The 20,353-nt window shown below is 35.5% G+C and overlaps 1 protein-coding gene across 1 annotated transcript in view; it reads right to left on the bottom strand.

Annotated features, from left to right (window-relative positions):
• Positions 1–20,353, bottom strand: part of sicily (NADH dehydrogenase (ubiquinone) complex I, assembly factor 6 homolog sicily) — a 77,711-nt gene that overhangs the window by 52,377 nt on the left and 4,981 nt on the right. The window contains exon 2 of the mRNA XM_067113172.1: positions 11,460–11,596. Within this exon, the coding sequence (XP_066969273.1) occupies positions 11,460–11,596 (137 nt within the window). The remainder of the gene's footprint in view (positions 1–11,459; positions 11,597–20,353) is intronic.

The raw sequence follows: 20,353 nt of genomic DNA, 5'->3' as shown, positions 1-20,353 counted from the left end.
TTAAGAATTTAAGATGTTATAATCCAATGGGTGTTTCTCCAGAAATGCTTCAGGAGCTGAAGATGGCTTCGCAGGATCCTGGAGTCTTTAAGAATTTAAGAATATGTTTTAATCCAACAAGAGGTTCTCCAAGAGGTGGAAGAATTCTGGGTAGAATGATTTTTAAGACAGATTCTGGACTTCTCCAGAGACATGTCACAGTGCATTCAAGCTCCCACTTGACATCCGTCCTGATTCCTCCTGCCATTTGTCCCAAAAAGGAAAGGCGTTTATTAAAACCCATGTCACTATTTGGGATTGAAGTGCCTATGGCATCATCTGACATGTTGGACATTATTGATCATGTTTTGCATGACCTGATGAAGCTAATCACCCCCACTCGGTGAAAAAGTAACAGTGCTTGGCGGTGACTTCAGGCAGGTCTTGTCCATCATACAGCAAGGAACCAAAATGCAAAACATGAGGAAGTGCATCAAAGTAGCCATGTATTCCTGCACTTTCAAAGGCTACTGCTAATGGTAAACATCAAGAGAGCTCGACCAGAGGAAATCGTGTTTGCTCAGTGGTTGTTGCAACTTGGAAATGGTACACTGCCAAGACCTCAGAATGCCAAGACTGAATTTTAAGGTTGCTATAAGTTTTCCATGTTTTATGATGAAATAAAATGTGTTGACACTGAGTACTGTTAACAAAATGTTTATATATTTGTAAGGACAATTTTTTTTATAAAAGTAATGTACAGGATTTTCAAACCAAAATATAACTTGCTTGACCTTTAGCATTTATGAAGTGTTTAATTAACCTCACGTGGTAACTATGAACCACCTGCATTATGAGGATTACAGTAAATACTACCCTGTTATACAACTTCATTATTAATTACATCATATATATATACAGTAAAACCCCATATTCGTAGAGGGGATGCGTTCCAGGCCCCATAAATAGTTAAAATTAATTGAATACTTAGAACCCTCTAAAAAGCTTATAACTGCCTATCTGAAAAGTTCAAATGCCAAATGTATATTAAAGTATCATCCTACATCAAATATACCTTAAATTATTATCCTATTACTGTATTAATCTTTAAAATTATATTATTAATACCACTTCAAAGTCATCTTAAACATTAGTACCCTTTAAAAAATATACACACATACTTCTAATCCTTCCAGCCAAAATAGAGAGAAAGAGAGTTTACCACTAGACTTCAATTCAACAAGGCTGGCTGAGGCAAAGAGAGAGAGAGAGAGAGAGAGAGAGAGATCTCTGAGAGAGAGAGAGAGAGAGAGAGAGAGAGAGAGAGAGAGAGAGAGAGAGAGAGAGAGAGTTTATTTTTTTAATCTCTCTGACAACAAAATAATTTGTTTGTTTTTGTCTTCCAAAGATGTATTACCTTTACTATACATTTTTAAAACACAATGAAACACACACACACATAAACAGTATCTTTTCTTGAGAGAGAGAGAGAGAGAGAGAGAGAGAGAGAGAGAGAGAGAGAGAGAGAGAGAGAGAGAGAGAGATTTTTTGAACTAAATATCATTTATCTACCCATTTCTTACATTCTACCCTTTTGGAGAGAGAGAGAGAGAGAGAGAGAGAGAGAGAGAGAGAGAGAGAGAGAGAGAGAGAGGAGAATAACTCCTTACGATATCAAAAGATTGAAATCCATGAGCTTCTGAGGGCAACATTTCTTCCCCTCCGGCCAATATGTCAAACTGTCGAGTAAACTGACATTTACCCTCCCCTTCCTTCCTTCAGTCGAGCATAAAAAGATTGGGAATTGCTATTTGTTTGTTTAAAATGTTGAATAATTCACTACACAAAATGCATGAAAATATTATATTATATATTATATTATATTATATTATTACTATTATTATTATATTTAACCTTATTAATCTTATCAATATTTGAAAATCAATACTTATTAGGTAAATCATTTATTTATCACACAAAAGAAACATACGTACATATTACATGTTGGAAAAATTCTCTCATCTAAATGAGAGAGAGAGAGAGAGAGAGAGAGAGAGAGAGAGAGAGAGAGAGAGAGAGAGAGAGAGAGAGAGAGAGAGAGAGAGAGAATTATTATTTTTATTATTTAATATTATTATTTAATCTTATTAAACTTAATATTTGAAAATTAGTACTGTAAATCATTATTTTATCATAAAGATGTACCCTCTAAAAATGCTTATACAGTAAACCCCCCGTATTAGCGTTCTCATGATTCACGGACTCATGCATTCGCGGGTTTCTCTGTGGAACATATCTAGACATCATTCGCGGAAAATTCGCCCATTCGCGGTATTTTTCACAGAGAAATATTCACTAATTACTGTATTTTCATATAATTTTCATGAATAAATGCACTTTTTGTGATAAAACTATTAAAATAGTCAGGTATAAGCATTTTTACAAGGTTTTTCTTGGTTTAGATATCAAAATGGGCAGTTCTAAGTGTTTTAGAGGGTTTTAAGCATTCATGATTTGACCTATTCACAGGGGGTGTGGGATGCATCCCCGCGATATATGGGGGTTCACTGTACTATCATCCTGAAACACTTATATATCATTTTAATATAATTTCAATAGTGCTTTAATATAATTTTAATGTTTCAATGGTATCAATTCTGAGCATATACCTCGCTTTTAATGAGGTCCGGGTCCATCCTGAATGGAAGGGAGAAAACCAGTTTCTCTCTCTGAGTGAAGTATTATTTAATCTTAAAGTATTATTATCGTTATTATTAAACAATGCAGAGGAAGGGGACACAGGCTATAGGCTAAAAGGAAAGGAATGCTCCCAAGCCTTGATAAGTTAACAAGACTGAAAACGAATCAAGGGGAGAGAGAGCACTCGGGAGGGGGAAGGGGAAAGGGTGTGTCGACATAACCAATAACTGGAAACTAACCTTAAGAAATGACCAAACTAGGGTAGGCTACGTGATGTCCCTCGCTATCCCAGCTTAACCAAGAGGCTTATTAGCCTAAGCGAAAAGCCGAAACAGGAGAGGGAAGTTACATGAGATCCTCGCTATTTCAGCTTAAACAAGAGGCTTATTAGCCTCACGCGAGCTTGAAACAGGGGAAGGGAAAACATAAGATGAAAAGACCCTAGTCAAAACTTAAGGAGAGCGCGCATTGGAAAAAACGTACACAAAAAACACTATGAAGGGCATGTGAACGAAGCGAATGATCGACCCCCTTTTCATGGAAAAAGGGGGCAATAAGCCTAACGCCCAAAAAAGGTAATACTAAAGCTAACAACCAACCCATGATAAATGGATAAAATAATCAACAAAACAAAAATAAGAGGAGGACCATGCAACCCGATGTGGACGAAGGGAAATGGCGCGCTCTAACAAAAGAAATATCCATAATAATCAACAAATATCAAATGCATCCGAACACAAGGGCAAAGATTAAACAAAAAATCTTAACCGTACCAACGTAAATAAAATTCCCAGAAGCTAAGAGAAGTGAAGGGCAAAAATAAGGCATGTTAAGGGAACTGATAAGAGCGAATAGGCCCGAGGGGTAGCCAAGCCTAAACACCAGCCTTCACTCGAAGCAAAAGGGATACAAAGTCAATCAATCAAAATCACTAATTAGACTTCATTAAAAGGAAAAATACCCTAAACATGAAGAGGACCAGTGAGAAAGATCGAAAAACAAAGGCGACCCAAGTTCACGAACCACGCATGGAGGTCACATGAGGCCGCGAGAGGAGATCGAGGCAGGCGTTATAAATCCCATAATTACTAAACTAAAGGGAAATAAGGAGCCTCAATCGCCTCAAATAAAAAAACGAAACACTGGTACTCAACTGAGATGAAGAAAGACTTTGTGAGGATGCCATAATGATGCAAAAAGCACAAGATAAAAGCACAACGGAAAATACGTGTGACCGTGAGGGTGCTTGCTGAAATGGAATGCGGCTAAGCGGTGATTTGTGTACTGTCCGCGAGTGGTGCATGGGTTTGTAATGACACCTCTCTGTGGGACTTTTGACTTTGGGATCTCTATAGGATAAGGTTCTGTGTTTTATAGTTCACCCTTTTCCATACACGACTCCATCTAATGGAGCTCGCTCTGGGGGTAGTAACTCCAGCATTTCATTTAGTTTTCTCTGGTATCTAGCAAACGGAATTACCTAGAAATAAGTGCTAAATGGACTTTTCACCAGGTGACATGGTCCCCTCTCCAGAAATAGATTTTTCCTTTGTCAAAATCCCTTTATTATTATTATTTGAAAATTAGTAAATCATTTTTTTATCATAAAAATGTATTTAGTCTGAAAATAACACCAAAATACACTAACCAGTGAATATTTTTTTTTAGTAATGTTGGGGAGGGGACCTTTGAAGATGAACAAGCGAGTGCAGCAAGGCCTGCAGCTGGGGGTCGGGGGTTACTGTGAGCTCCCATGGGAAAAATTTTTTTATTACTAATTTTAGAGGTATTTGACGTACAAAAATATATATTTCTGACATATCCAAGAACCATTAAGTGCTTCATCTGGTGGATTAATAATAATAATAATAATAATAATGCTAATAATGAATATTATTATTATTATTAACAATAATAATCATACAAAAACTTCTTTCAGTTTTCTTCTGAAGATGGAAAGAGAAACCCACAAGATTCCTGTGTATAACTTGTTTACTTGTAAATATTATAATATTACTTGAATCTTGAAAGTGCTTTCAGGTCCTAACTGTGACCCTTTTTCAAGAGATGTGAAGGTAGTCAGGCTGGTTCAAGGCCCAGCAATCTTCTGGAACTTCTTCTCCCTGTGCTGTCATTTATATGATGGCTGTCCTGGTTTCCATTCTCTTGAGAGTTGTTAATCTCCTCCTGTCGGTCTGATATCCTGATCTGATGGTCAGTGGCATTAACCTTTGTGGTAAGTGAGTGATCACCATCAGTCTGTTGGGCATGAGACCTAACTTCCAGGTCAGAAGGGTCGATCTTAGCTTCTTTTAATATTAAAGCTCGGCTTATGGGATCTTCTGAGGTAAATCCTTTTGTTTCCCTTCTATCACTTTAATCTCTCTGATGACTGATGTTATTGCTTCTGAATATAAGCCTACTGTTTTTAAAATCCATCCTATGGTCCTTTTCCTCGATGCCTAGTTATAGCACTCCCTGTGAGTTGAGCTGTACTGCCCTCTGTGTTCTTGGATTCTAGTCCTTATTCCCTACCTGTTTTTGCCCACATTTGTCCCCACAAATGTTGCAATTAATTATGTATACTCCCCCTATATCATCTGCATTACTGTCTTCTCCTTCCAATTTATTTTTACATACTTTGTTTTTACGGTGTTGTCAAAGGTATACACAAATTTATATTTAACTTCTTTCATTTTTTATGTAATTTGTTTCATTTTAGGCATATAGGAGGGAAACTATTTTCTTGTTTTCTGTATTCCATGTACTCTGCATTTCCCTGTAAAAAAATCCTCCTAGCTTTGTTGAGTGCCCTTTTTTCTGAACCATTCGGGTATGCTAATGTATCAATGCTTTTTATCAATGTAATTTATTTCTTTATCTACCTTACAAGGGGTCACGTTCTCATTGCCCCTAAGAAATAAAACCTGCTAGAACACCCATTTTTATATCATGACTATGAAAAGAGAAGAAATGAATATATGAGTTGGTGTGTGTAGGCTTTCTATATGTGCTGAATTCATATCCTATTTCTTTCCTTTCTATCGAGATGCCTAGAAAGGCAGTTTATTATTGTTACTTTTCTCTAGAGTGAACTGGATGTTATTATCAAAACTATTGACTTCATCTAGAAAAGTTTCTATTTCACTTTCATCACCCGGCAGAATGGCAAAAATATCATCCACATATCTCCACCAACCTTTCAATTTTAAGTTGGGGGCATTAATATTAGGAACTTGATTGGTCTTAAAATATTCCATATATATATTAGCGGTATTAAGTGATAATGAGGACTCTACTCGTTTGGAGACTCACTTCATTTTACTTTAGCAATTATGATTTCATGTCTCGGCCTAGGCATCTACATGTGCAGCTGAATTCTATCATTTTTATCATGTTCATTCTTCATTTTTCATCTTTTACCATGAGCTTTAATTCGAACGTTTCTATATTGGTTCATTATCCATACTCTTCATATAAATAATGAAATACAGTATATTTATAGGCATTTATAGGTAAGTATATAGATATCAGCTAAGATGGACACTATTGCCCCTATTAGTCCGTTTAACAAGAGTTGACTGTATATATATATACAGTATATACAGTATATACAGTATATACAGTATGTATATATATATATATATATATATATATATATATATATATATATATATATATATATATATATATATATAATATATATATTCTTATGCTGTGGTTTTCATAATGCAGTAATCTCCCCGTGTGTATGTGTGTATTGTTGTATACTGTATAATCTTGTGTTCAGATGCCCATATGCCATAGAGAGTTAGCGTAAGGTAAAATTGTTGCACTCTGTATGGTTTGTAAGAAGGGACGGAGGCGTGTAGGAGAGAGGACAGAGGCTGATTGTTCTGGACAGAGAGTGGTTGTGATCATCAAAACACTGTTGGGTGGAAATTCCATTCACGGAAGTTGCCTAACGTCATTCAGGAATTTTATATGAAACAATGTTTTCCATTCTCATTATAATAACTTGAGATTCTCTTGTTCTGAAACTATGTAATAATAAGTATTATTTTAACTGTAATTCCACTTTTCTCTAATTATCGTTTTAAAGAGTTTTTTAAAATAGAGATCTTGTCTAGAACCTGTTCACACATTCGACCCACCTGTCTGAGTTTGGACACCCATACAATTCTTACAAGGGTCACTCTGAGACCAAGAACCGCATCGAAAGGGGATGTTCCCTCTCTCTCTCTCGCTTTCGCTCTCGGGATTTTAATGTCCTGTTTTAACGTAAATGATATTTTGGTAGACGATGGTCGCTCATATCCTTTAACTGTTTAATTCCTTAGTAAACGTGTCTGAGTTATCTGAACAGTATATTTTGCCATATGTGTGTAATGTGACGCCTGATTAAAAACATGAAGCAATTTGGTACCAAGGTATTGTAACATAATTGTTTGGTTTTTAGTGCACTAAAAATAATATTTACAGTGATTATATGTAAAGATACCTTTTCACTTTTTTAATATTTTTCGTGTTATATGTTTTATGCTTTATCTTTTGAAAAGAATTTTTCTTTTATACATATATGGTGTGTTTGCTACTGCCTTAATTTTTGCTTTTTTATTTTTATATTTAATTTTTTTGTAGAGTATATTTCTGTGTCTTTGTATCCACATTTTTACATGATTGATTTATTTGCTTTATTTTGTTTAGCACTTGGAATTGAAATTTTTTTACTTAACAATTTAAATTTTTTTGAATAATTTTTTGATTAATTAATAAATTAATTTCTGATTTAATTTTGACTGATGATTAATTCAGATTTAATCCAATTTTGTTTTGTTTTCAAGTAATAATAAATTTCCCGAGACTGTTAATGTCATGTATAATCTTTGAATTTAGAAATTCTGGACCTGAGAGAGACTGTAAGGATCTATTCTTATGGTGGACCATGGATTCCAGGGGCTCTGGTTCTGGGGATACAATCCTCAGCATTCTAAATCCAATTCTGCCCATAAGACAATTAGAGTGGGGATGATAGTATTCTTGTAATATCTTCGGTCCTAGCAAGTGGGTTTGGCTTACACTTGGGCCACTATAATCATGTGCCAGTCCCTGTGGGGTAGGGTAGTGAACGCGGATATTTGCGAAGTCAGTTCTCACTTGTGCTAATGGTGAAGAATAAACCCTATGAAAGGCTGATATATCTTTTAAGGTTTCCAAGTTTATTATTATTTTTTACTTCTCAAATCCTTGTCTAGCTTATAAGGATCTGAAAATTTCTGACCCTCTGATGGTGCTGTTCTGGCACAGATGATGACCCTGCACCCACCTCGTAGATTAAAATTTCAAATTTTGATGACTTCTCCAAACACAAATTGACAAAAGCAGAAATAACAAATATCCTGATCCTCCTGATTTCCCCACCCTATTCTCAGCTATACCACTGATGCCACGTCAGCAAAGACACAGACTTCTAAGAAATCTTCTGTCCAAAATTAAATCCTCAACACAGCCAGGTTGTGTGAAAAATTTGAGAATGTCTACATTGAAGACTTACCAGTCTGTGCCAGATTATAAAATGATCTCGACAGCTCTGAAATCATTTGGAAACTGTTGTAGAAATCAGATGAACTTTATTGATATTGAATCTAAATGGGAAGTGTGGGTTACCTTTTTAGTAGCCATGATGAGGTTGTAAAGACTAGTAGTATGAGAATAGTCAAGCTACAGTACGAGGAGCCTTTTAATAGACAAAGTCTCTAAAGACATGGACGTTTATGTGCCAGTGTAATGGGCTGAGGATAAACCAGAGAGTAGCAGAATGCAGTATAAGGACTCCTAAATATCCTATGTAGGCAGGCTTCAGGCAAGAAGGAAAATTATTACTGCAACTTTGCAGGCTTCTTCAGAAAAAGGTGGGAAGTAATAAAGAGCAGGATATCGTTTGGGAAGAACACCGTTCATATTCATGCCAAAGCCACAAACTCAAGCATATATGCTGACCTGTTGGACATAAAATATGATGAATGATTACGAAGACTGCCTAACTTAAGCTTTAGTTATGGGAGAGGAGTACTATTTGATAAAGACCTTACATACACAGAAGAAGAAATTCTAAATGAGTCCCACTTGAGTTTGGAGAGTGAAAAAGGCAGCCAGTTGCCAATAACATCACTTAACTTCTTTCAGAGTGGCAACTTTCTGTGTCATATTTGAAAATGAAAGGGTACGAAAATGCTCTTTCCAGCAAAGACCACACGCTGCTACTGCTTTAAGTTCGGCCACCCATCAAAAAAACTGTAAAATGCTAATTTTTATAAATCACCCTGGTGTCCATCATGATGAATGGCCAGAAAAGCAAATGTGTTCTTTGTCAACTGGAGCATAACCAATAAAAATTGTGAATGACATTTGAACTGTCTGCACTATATAAAGCCAATGCAGAGCATATAAGCATATTTTGCAAAAGACAATTAGGGACAACAACCCAGGAGCTATGCTCAAGTTCTAAGCCATAACCCCATCACTACCAGGGGGTGCAGTGGCACCTCTAATGTAGCAGGGCATCAACCCCAGTGGTAGTGGCCCAGCTGTCTGGGTCAGGTGCTGGGGCCTGTTGAGGCAGCCTGGCGAGTGACAACTGGGCACTTAATCCAACCACCTGAATTGTCTGAGGCAGAGTCTGTGTGTGATTTTAATGGAGATTTGAGGAGCAAAGCACTAAAAGAGGTGAGACATTCCCCTCATCCTCTCCTCCACCAACATGCATCACTTAGTAATACATACGAAGTACTAAGCTCGATGCAAGAACCCTGCCCTGTCAAGACCAAACCTTTCCAAATCATCTTTGGGCACACTGCAACAAAGAGCAAGCCAGGAAGGTCTATCCAAAGGGCCTTCCACCAAGTTTCCCAAAAATAGTTTTTACTTCAATACTACAATGGAACTGCAGAAGTCTTAGGGGTTCGAAATGAAGAGCTGAAGGTACTGCTCCATGACCATAGCCTGGGTATTGTGTGTCTCCAGGAAACTAAACTTCTGAAGCGCATAATATAATCCTGTGTTAAATTACTGCATACATAAATTTTCCACCACCAACTGGAGATAGAGCTAAGGGAGGTGCAGCAATTGTTGCACATAAGTCACTGCAACACTCTTGCCAGCAGTTAATACTCATCTCCTGCTGTAGTAAGTTTCATTTAGACAAGCAAATTACAGTTTGCTCCATTCATTCTCCTCCTGATTTGGGTTTCACTTCTTATACATTCATTTACTGATCAATCAGCTTCCTACTGCTTTCGTCCTTGGTGATTTTAATGCTCACAACCCCCATATGGGGTGGGAACACACAGATGCCAAGGGTGGTGGATGTTGGAGGGTACCATGGATGATCATAATATCACCACCAATACAATGGGAGCCATGACTTACCATAACATCAACTCCAATATTTATTGGGGTATCGATCTGAGCTTTTTCTCATCTAGTTCACATTGATTATGAATGGTTAGTAAATGACTTCAAATGGGAGAGACTCACTTCTAACTATATAAAAACACTTAAGAACTCAGCCTCTGAGTCACCTCCCAAACAGAAGATAGATGAAGCAGACTGGAAGAAATTTAGTGAGTGCATTCTCATGGACAAGAATATAAAATCGTTTCCCTCCATCTCAGAGGCATATAATTACTTCAATGACACCACCATCAACAGTGCAATTGCCTCTGTTCCAACAACAAAAGGGAAACCCTCTAGACCAGCAGTTCCTTGGTGGAACAAAACCTGCAGTAGTATGAGAAAGATCGCTAGAAAATGCTACAAAGTATAAGAGTGGAACTGCCCAAGCCAAAGTTATTTACAACGTGCTGCGCCAAAGTAAATATTTTAAAAAAGCAAAAAGAGAGTCGTGGATGTACTACATTATTGGCATTAGCTCAAAAACACCACCCAGAATGATTTGGAAGAAAATGAAAAAACTAAATGGCCAGTTTGTCCCTGAACCTGTGCCCACCCTTAAGATAAATGGTGGCCTAATCACCCAACTAGAGAGGGTCGCAGAAAAATTAAGAGAACATTTCTCAAGAATATCAAGTAGTGAAAACTGTTCAGTAGAATTCCAAGACATTAGAAATGCCTAGATTTCTCTTGATTTAAGTGAAAATAATTTTGAACCATATAATGCAAAATTTACACTGCATGAACTCAAAGATTGCAGAATATCAAACCATCAGCCCCTGGTGAAGATAAAATACTTCATGAAATGCTGAGACATTCCGCAAAAAAAGTCAATGAAATTTCTTTTAGATATAATAAGTGAAGTCTGGGAAACTGGTATTATTCCTAAGAGCTGGAAATTATCATTCTATGAAGAAACCAAACAAGGATCGTGCTTTACCCAGCAGCTACAGACCAGTAGCTCTCACCAGTTGTGTTTCTAAGCTGATGGAAAAGATGACTAACACCAGACTTGTATGGCACTTAGAAACAAATAAATTGCTTACATTCCAGCTTGGCTTTAGGAAAGTAGGTCTACTTTAGAGCCCTGCTCAGGCTCTCAAAGGTTTTGCTAAACAGAGCTAAACAATAGGAGCTTTTGATTTGGCAGACACAAGGACACCACATGGCATTATGGTATTATAAAAGTTGTATGAGATGGGCATTAAAGGAAAAATGATCAGATAAATTCGTTTTTATCAGAAAGATATATAAATGTAAGAGTTAAATCATGTATCATGACCTTCTTACAAGAAGAGGAGTTCCTCAGGTAGTGTCCTTAGTGTCACCTCTTCATTAGCCATTGATGTATCACCAGTAAAAGGCTCTTTATTTGTAGATGATTTTGCTCTGTACTGCATAGCATGTGATGCAGCATCTACTAGCAGGTTCATGCAAAGAGCCATCGATAAAGTAAGCAAGTGGGCTGATGAGCAAGGGTTTTGATTTTCCAAATTCAAACTGAAACTCATGTTCGGTTCTGCAGATTGAACCTGGTGAAACCATTCACTCTTACTATAAATAGAATTATTTACTCATTCTACCGACGTAAATTTGAGCAATGGTCTCGATGAAAAGCTCACTTGAATAACTATATTGACCAGTTAAAAGTGAAAGTGAAAGATCACTATATATTTTAAAAGTAGTCTCTAATTTTAATTAAAAGTTGATAAGAAATCGTTGGCAAGGCTTTATAATGGTATGTTTATCTAAATTAGACTATGACTGCTTCAAAGACTAAAGTTAAGGAATTGGATGTTGTGCATAATAAGGGGGCTAAAGGATCTGCACTGGAGCTTTAGAACTTCACCATTGAAAGATTTTGTAGATCACCAGCTACCACTGGACTTATAAGGAGGCATGAGCTGTGGTCTGAGACACACCATGTGGTTGAAAAGCTAAAGGAGAATCCTCCTTTTGAGATCTTAGAACAGTGTGACTCAAGTCTTTTTGGATCTAGATCTTCAATAACATTTCACATCAGACAGCTGGGTGAACTGGAGGATGAAAGCATAAAAATGTAGATCATACAAGTTAAACATCCTGCTATTCCTCCATGGTTTATTCCATAAATAGATGTCTGCATTAAAGGGACAAAGAAGAAAGATCGTCCGGAAGAAGTGGAAATGTTTTTTGGAGCATGATGAGAGGCATATAAATGACAGGAAAATCTATACTGATGGATCAAAATCGAAGATGGAGTAGATGCAGGTCTGTTAGGGAATCATATAAAAGTTATCAGACTCCCTATCCATATTCAGTGCCGAAGTAACAGCCATAGTTGATGCTCTAAACTTTTTTTTTTTTTTTTTTTTTTTTTTTTTTTGCATGTGATAGGAAATTCAAATCCACAGTAATATATAGTGACTCAAGGAGTGTTTTAGAAGCCCCATGCTGAAGTTTAACCCTACCCATCCCTGATTCAAAAGGCTCAGGGGAATGGCTTTTTATGTTTCTTTCACCACAAATCAGTAAAGTTTTGTTGGATTCAAAGTACTGGTCTAGAAGGTAATCAACGGACTGATAGTAGAGCAAAGGATGCTGCAAGATGTGGATTTAACTAATAAGGTGCCACATTTGATATGCGTCCAGTTATCAGACAATACATCTGTATATACAGCAGAAATGGGCTTCATTTTATCCACAACAGGAAGTACAGAAACATTAAAAGTAGTATCGGTTTTGGAGCTCGGCTAGACAGCCATACCTAATTTTACTCATAGCTATATTTTAGAGAGAGCCAGTGGCCCAATTTGTTAACTGTGGTGGTCACTATCCGTTGTGCACATATTGGTGCACTGGCCTAAATCTAATCACTTGAAAAACACTTACTAATCAAACATCATTTAAATTTAAATGACAATTGTTGAAGTAGATAAACCTTATGGGTTATCTGAAAGAATCTGGTTATTTTAATGAGATATGACTTCAGTATATTTAATACAGATTTTAGTCATATTTATCTTATACTAAGTATTTATTTTTGAATATAAAAGTCTAATATATACTTATTTCTTGTTGGCTCTACCTAGTATCATTCTTAATTTTTTATGTTCATTTTTAACATTTAATTTACTAGTATGTCATCATTCACCTATTCATTATCAATGATATCATTTATTTATATATTACCTTCAATATGGCGCTGAATAATCTTGATTGGTTCCAGCGCTGGTCTTCAAGACCTAAATTTCATAATCAATCAATCAGTGACAATGGAAGGAACTTCAAAGGGGGCGTGCTACTTGAAACAGCTGCTAAAAATCGTCACCTTAGGCCGGATTACTATAGGGTCAGGCTTGTGTCAGTAATGACTTACAATATGGTCCCACTTAGTTTCTACGACATCTGCACATGGCATAACTCTGCCGGGGATGGCGTGTATGTTACTGTATATTGGGGGGAATGAAGATTGGCCGCGAAAGTATATTAGCAAAAATCAAGAGGGGAAAAATCATTACAAACGAAGTAGTATCGTACAATATGAAAACATGAGTAAATATATCTAATGTATACATGTGTTCCAGTGTGTGTTATGCCATGTACAATTTTTTTTTTTTTTCTTTTCACGAGCCCTTTGTTGGCCAAGTTGGTTGAGCTTCAGACCGTCATTCGATGGGCCGGAGTTCGATTCCCGCCGCCGGCTGATGAAGAGTTAGAGGAATTTATTTCTGGTGATAGAAATTCATTTCTCGCCATAATGTGGTTCGGATTCCACAATAAGTCAGGTCCTGCTGCTGGGCAACCACCCGGTTCTTAGCCACGCAAATAAGTGTAATCCTTCGGCTGGCCCTAGGAGAGCTGTTAATCAGCTCAGTGGTCTGCAAAAACTAAGCCATACTACTACTTTTTCTTTTCAATTTCATTTTTTATTCATTCATCACCAAACAGATGACTCCATTTAGTCCCAGTTCTGGCCCGTGGCCTTAAACCTGGTATTTCATCCTAATCGTTCAGGCCAGCTCTATGAGAGCTGATAGCCAGCTGAGTGACCTGGTTAAACTGTTTTGATAATAAAAATGAAGGTTACTGTTCATTGTAGTCAATAACTATTCGTAGTGGATACATAGTAATTACTCGTTTATTTCACTTGGTGCCACATTTATAATTGTGTGTTGTGTAAATTAGTCGTATTGTGGAACGTGCACAGGTAATTTGGTATTGCAAACTTGTCTTGTAAAGCATGTGTAAACGGTTATTTATTTGATTTATAATTACTTTAGTATTGTTTAATATCTATCTATATGAAATTGTAAGGAGTTATCTATTCAACAGTGCACCTGTAGCACTACAACATTATCACTAAGTATTGTCATCAGCTTGTATATTACTTTCTTTATGTTCATACATGTTATAATTAGGTATCATTTGCTCTAGTCTTCATACTCAGACCTTGAGATCGCAGCATATCAGGCTAGAAACAATCCAGTAAGGGATTTCTTTTACATATTGGCGCAGTGAGTAGGATCAAGGGTTTGATGATATCGTTTGTTTTAAAACGAATATTACTGTGACTTTGTGCATTCATGCTGAGATACCAGTAGTGTATTTTCTTGAATTAGAGATACTATTGTTTGGGTTTTGTGTAGAGTAAAACATTTGTGTCCATTTCTAATTCGATTTGTGTTGTGTAGTTCACTTGATAGGTTGCCCAAGGCCCAGATGTACACTATATGTACAAACTGACTGAGACAACACACTTTGGTGTTAAAGATTGCAGTTTTGTGCTCTTTCTGTGGCCTTGAAATGATCTAATCTTTATTTACATTTCTTAATAGGTAAGGTTATTGGCAGGTCACTTATCTGATTTTTTTCCATTCAGTATATTACAACTTGTTTTGGGAAGTGGATCCAGAGACCTGTTCGTTTTAGAAAAATGAGGGTAAAGAGTTGGGATTGACTGGAGAAAAACTGAATGAGTTTATCAAGGTACAGGTTAATCGAATAGCTGAGGATTAAGAAGGATGAGGAGGATAAGGCAAGAGGATGAAAGAGAGTTCCAGAAACAAAAATGTTAGTAAAGATGTTTAAAGAAGTAAGCAACCAGTGAGGAAGCAGCATGGAGACATGAACATGAGTTGGCCGAAGTCAAACCCAGTCTCAGAAAGAGGCGAGAATGTTGAAGAAGTATAGGTATGGCAGCTAAAACGCTTGATTTAACTAATGCTTTGCATGTTTCAGATTCAGAAAGCTATTAAGACTCCAAAAATGCCACCTTACTGAGAAGGAGATGACATAAATCCATTTATTATCTGCTTTGAGAAAATGACGAGAATATTTGAGTGGTTTGAAGACACTTGAACAACACTCTAGGATTGGCATGGACAGATAATGCAGTAAAGTCTATTCTGCTTTACCAGACAAAGTGTTATCTAATTTTAAGGAACTTCAGAAACTATTCTAAATCCTTTAGAAAACTCCAGATCAGTATATGAAAAAGAATTTAGATATATAAAATGCTGCCTATTCCATTAATATCTGTTGGTTAGACAGTGCAGCTGTAGAGAGAACCTATGAGTATTAGAGATTTCATGGTGTTAGATCATTAAAGACTGGTCACCCTCTAACAAGGACCTTCTGAAGGAGCATGATGTTGTAGAAGCCATAAGATGGTAGATCTGGCACTCATAAAGCACAACTTAGTGAAAAGAAAAAAACCACTCTCGCCTAAAGTTAGTGGGAGACAAAGGTAAGGGCAAAAGCTTAATGTTGAAACCAATAGTTACAATTCTTCTTGTAGTCACTACAATAGAAGCCCTATTCCAAATTTTGTTTGTTTTCAGTGTGGGTGAACATGGCTAGTGGAAAGAATATGTGGCCAGATACATAAAGGAACACAAGGTTAGCAAACGTTTTACAGACACTATGAACATTGAGATGCCCATTGACCTGGTGGACTAATGGAGCTAAGATTTATTCCATTTTGAGAGGTTCAGGTTATCCAGGTGTTGTAAGGCAAGTCAGGATACTTGCCAAACTCTTAATCAAGTTTTGTTCTTCTTCGTTGGAAACATGCGAGGGGCACTTCTGCCCAACTAAGAAGTTTTGCCAACAGCAACACTTGAACATGCTGCAAAGCATGTTGTTAAGGAGACTGGAGAAGGTGAAAGGTACAGTAGCACCCACTTCTTATGCCTGGTGTTGAACCATTGAAAATTTCATTGGAATAATGATATATGTGTGTGTGTGTGTGTGTGTGTGTGTGTGTGTGTGTGTGTGTCTGTAAGGAGAGAGAGAGAGAGAGAGAGGATAGATGCAAACTTCCGTTATCATAATGGTGCGAAGAGGAAAAATGGGAAGATAAACATTCATCACTAATAATATTTTTATTTCTTATGTATGTAAGAGAGAGGTAATTATATAGTATTGTAATGGTATTATAGGAATGATTAAATTATTAGGAAAATATGGGAAAAGAGGTAAAGGGCAACTATTATCATAATATTGACTTGTGCCTTGTATCTATGTATGAGATAAAGAGAGGATTATATTGCAAATATAACAGCTTTGATAATAGTAGTATATAATCCAAACTACCACTATTAATACATGGTAATGTGTAAGAGTGGGAATGAAAGAGAAAAGATAGGCTAATGGGTAAATAATCGCAAAAATATGTATAAAATGTGATCTTGTGTGTGTGAGAGAGAGAGAGAGAGAGAGAGAGAGAGAGAGAGAGAGAGAGAGAGAGAGAGAGAGCGTGTCATCATAAAGGAAAGTGATATAATTGCAGTGATGGTGTATGTGAGCAATAAAAAGTAAAAAGTATCATAACAATAATAATGATGTGTGCTTGTGTGTGTGTGTGTGTGTGTGTGTGTGTGTGTATGAGAGAGAGGGAGGCAGAGACCTCTGCACAGTCGAGTTTTCTGTACAGTGTATAATCACACACTGAAAATAGATCTATCTTTCAGTGGTCTTGTATAATGCTGTATGAGCCACGGTCCATAAACCAACTACGGTCCGTGGTTGCCTGTCCTATATCGTTGCCAGAGCAATGATTATGGCTAACTTTAACTTAATAAAAATAAAACTACCGAGGTTTGAGTGCTGCAATTTGGTATGTTTAATGGATGATCAACATAGCAATTCGTAGACCTCTAGCCTCAGTAGTTTTTAAGATCTGAGGGCGTAAAGAAAAAGTGCGGACGGAGAGAGAAATCCGGTACAATAGATGTCTTTTACAAAAAAATAGAAATGAAGAAAATGGTAAACTTTATCACATGGTATTTCGTTTGGGTTGTATACGAAAGCAGGAGAGTGTGAGAGGATTTTCACTAAAGTACAATTATTTTTGGTAATGTATAGCTTACTGTATAATTCAGTAAACTATCACCATGTAATAATAAAAAGGAACTAACAATGAAGAAAGTAGAGGTTAAGGAGCTAAAATATTATTGTAATGATTTACATATATGGCTTATATGAGAGAGAGAGAGAGAGAGAGAGAGAGAGAGAGAGAGAGAGAGAGAGAGAGAGAGAGAGAGAGAGCTCAAACTCTACTATCAGAACAGTGTAAGAGGAAAAGTGGAATATAAGGTCAGTGCTAAACATTCATCAAAAATATTTTTTGAGTGCACTCTGTATATGTAAGAGATAGATAGAATTATACAGTAAATTATAATTGTAATATTATTAGAAGTTTATCAGAGACTCGATAAATCAATATTAAACATATTAATGGTGTTTAAAAACAAAATGTGTAAGAGAAAAAGAAATAAAGGGTAAATTATCATCACGACAATAATACAGAGAGAGAGAGAGAGAGAGAGAGAGAGATTGTAATGTCAACGGCATTAACATTGATGGTATAAGATCGAAAAGGAGAAAAAGTGAAAATCTAGTCACGACATGCTTATGTATGTATATATATATATATATATATATATATATATATATATATATATATATATATATATGTATATATATATATATATATATATATATAATATATATATATATATATATAATATATATATATATATATATATATATATATATATAATATATATATATATATATATATGTATATATATATATATATATATATATATATATATATATATATATATATATATATATATATATATATAATATCATACACTTATTAATAATAATACAATACATATATATATATATATAATATATAATATATATATATATATATATATATATATATATATATATATATATATATATATATGTATATATATATATGAACTTTCTACAATTTAGTTTGAGTGTTTGAGAGAAAAGGAGAAGACATAGATGATTATGCAATGACTAACCGTTATTCTATTAATTGTGTCAGAGCGATGAAATAATGACGCTTGGTTTTATATAAGCGAGAGAGAAGACTTTATATGGTGAACTGATTTTATTTTGTAATGGCAGTTTACTTTATAATAAAGAAAACTACCATTACCATAAAATATTAGAACGAATAATAGTGAATAAATAAAGTAAAGGTTAAACATCAATGAAATAATGAGATATGCGTGTAGTGTGTAGAGGAAGTATAAGATGAGGAGATTAGATAAACCTTCTGCATCAATAACAGAATATATTAATTTAAATGAAGTGTAGGCTAACTTCCATCACTAATAATTCAGATACAAAAAGAGAAGATACAGACAATTATACATAACGTTACTTTACCTTAGGAAAGATATTTATTATTAGGGAAGGAAAATGGGAGAAGGAGGTAAGAAACTATCATAATAGTTACGTGTGTCTTGTATCCACTGTATGTGTGAGATAGAGTGCGAGGGTTATACAGTAAACTATAATTACTTTGGTAATAATAGTTTACTGTATAATCGAGTAAAAAACCGTTACCATAGTCATGGTGTGTAAGAGCGAATGAAAGAGAAGAGAGAATCGAAGGGTAAATTATTGTCACTATGGTAAATGATGTGAGAGAGAGAGAGAGAGAGAGAGAGAGAGAGAGAGAGAGAGAGAGAGAGGAGAGAAAGCATCATAAAGAAACTGCATTACTCGGCGTATTTGAGCGAAAAAGAGAAAGGAAGAATACTGTCTGTATTATTGATGCTTGTTTTATATACAGTATATATATATATATATATATATATATATATATATATATATATATATATATATATATATATATATATATACATAAAGAGAGAGAGAGAGAGAGAGAGAGAGAGAGAGAGAGACACAGACAGACAGATGAGAGATAGATATACATAGATAGATCTACAGTATATGTATGTATTTATGTATAAAAGTAGAGAGATATAGAAAGATAATCATACATTAATGAGCTGTATTCATGATTTGTATGCGAGTTATAAAATAACAAAAGAGAATTGAAGGGTAAACTTTTATCACATAACATTCCATTTTAAAGTTGTAGCTGGAGAGCCTGAGAGGTTTTGGACATCTTGATCTTTTATTCATTACACAGAAGCCTCGTATAGTCCAGTAAACTACCATTACCAAAGAATAATAAAGGAAAACAGAAGTTAAGGGTAAAATATTACTGTAATGATTATGATATACGGATTGTGTGTGTGTGTGTGTGTGCGTGTGTGTGAGGGAGAGTGGATTGTGACACGACATCACAATAATACAAAGTGGGAAAATAAGAAGTCAAGGATAAACATTCATCAAAATAATAAATTTGTGGGTCACTATTTAGGGTAAAAGAGAATTATACAGTAAATTATAGTCACTAATATAATAGTAATTTACTGTATAATCTATGAGCTACCATTACTGCAGTAGTCACTATATAATCTTACGAGCTACCATTACCATAGTAGTTTACTGTATATAATCTACGAGCCACTATCACTGTAGTAGTTTACTATATAATCTACGATCTACCATTACCATAGTAGTTTACTGTATAATCTACGAGCTACCATTACCATAGTAGTTTACTGCGCAATCTTATTATCACAATGAAACATAGTAGTGGTAGTGTAAGAGGGAATGAAAGAGAAAAAGAAGTAAGGGTAAATTATCATTATAACAATAATATGTGAGAGAGAGAGAGAGAGAGAGAGAGAGAGAGAGAGAGAGAGAGAGAGAGAGAGAGAGAGAGAGAGAGAGAGAGAGAGAGAGAGACTACAAGCAAACTGGGCAGTAATAATTTTGATGATGAGACGATGAAGATAGTATGACAAAATATAATAATAAAGACGTGCTTTTATAT

This window comes from Macrobrachium rosenbergii, chromosome 12 (genome assembly GCF_040412425.1).
Source record: "Macrobrachium rosenbergii isolate ZJJX-2024 chromosome 12, ASM4041242v1, whole genome shotgun sequence".
In the NCBI taxonomy this organism is placed as follows: Eukaryota; Metazoa; Arthropoda; class Malacostraca; order Decapoda; family Palaemonidae; genus Macrobrachium; species Macrobrachium rosenbergii.
This window is presented reverse-complemented; position numbering and strand designations above follow the sequence as displayed.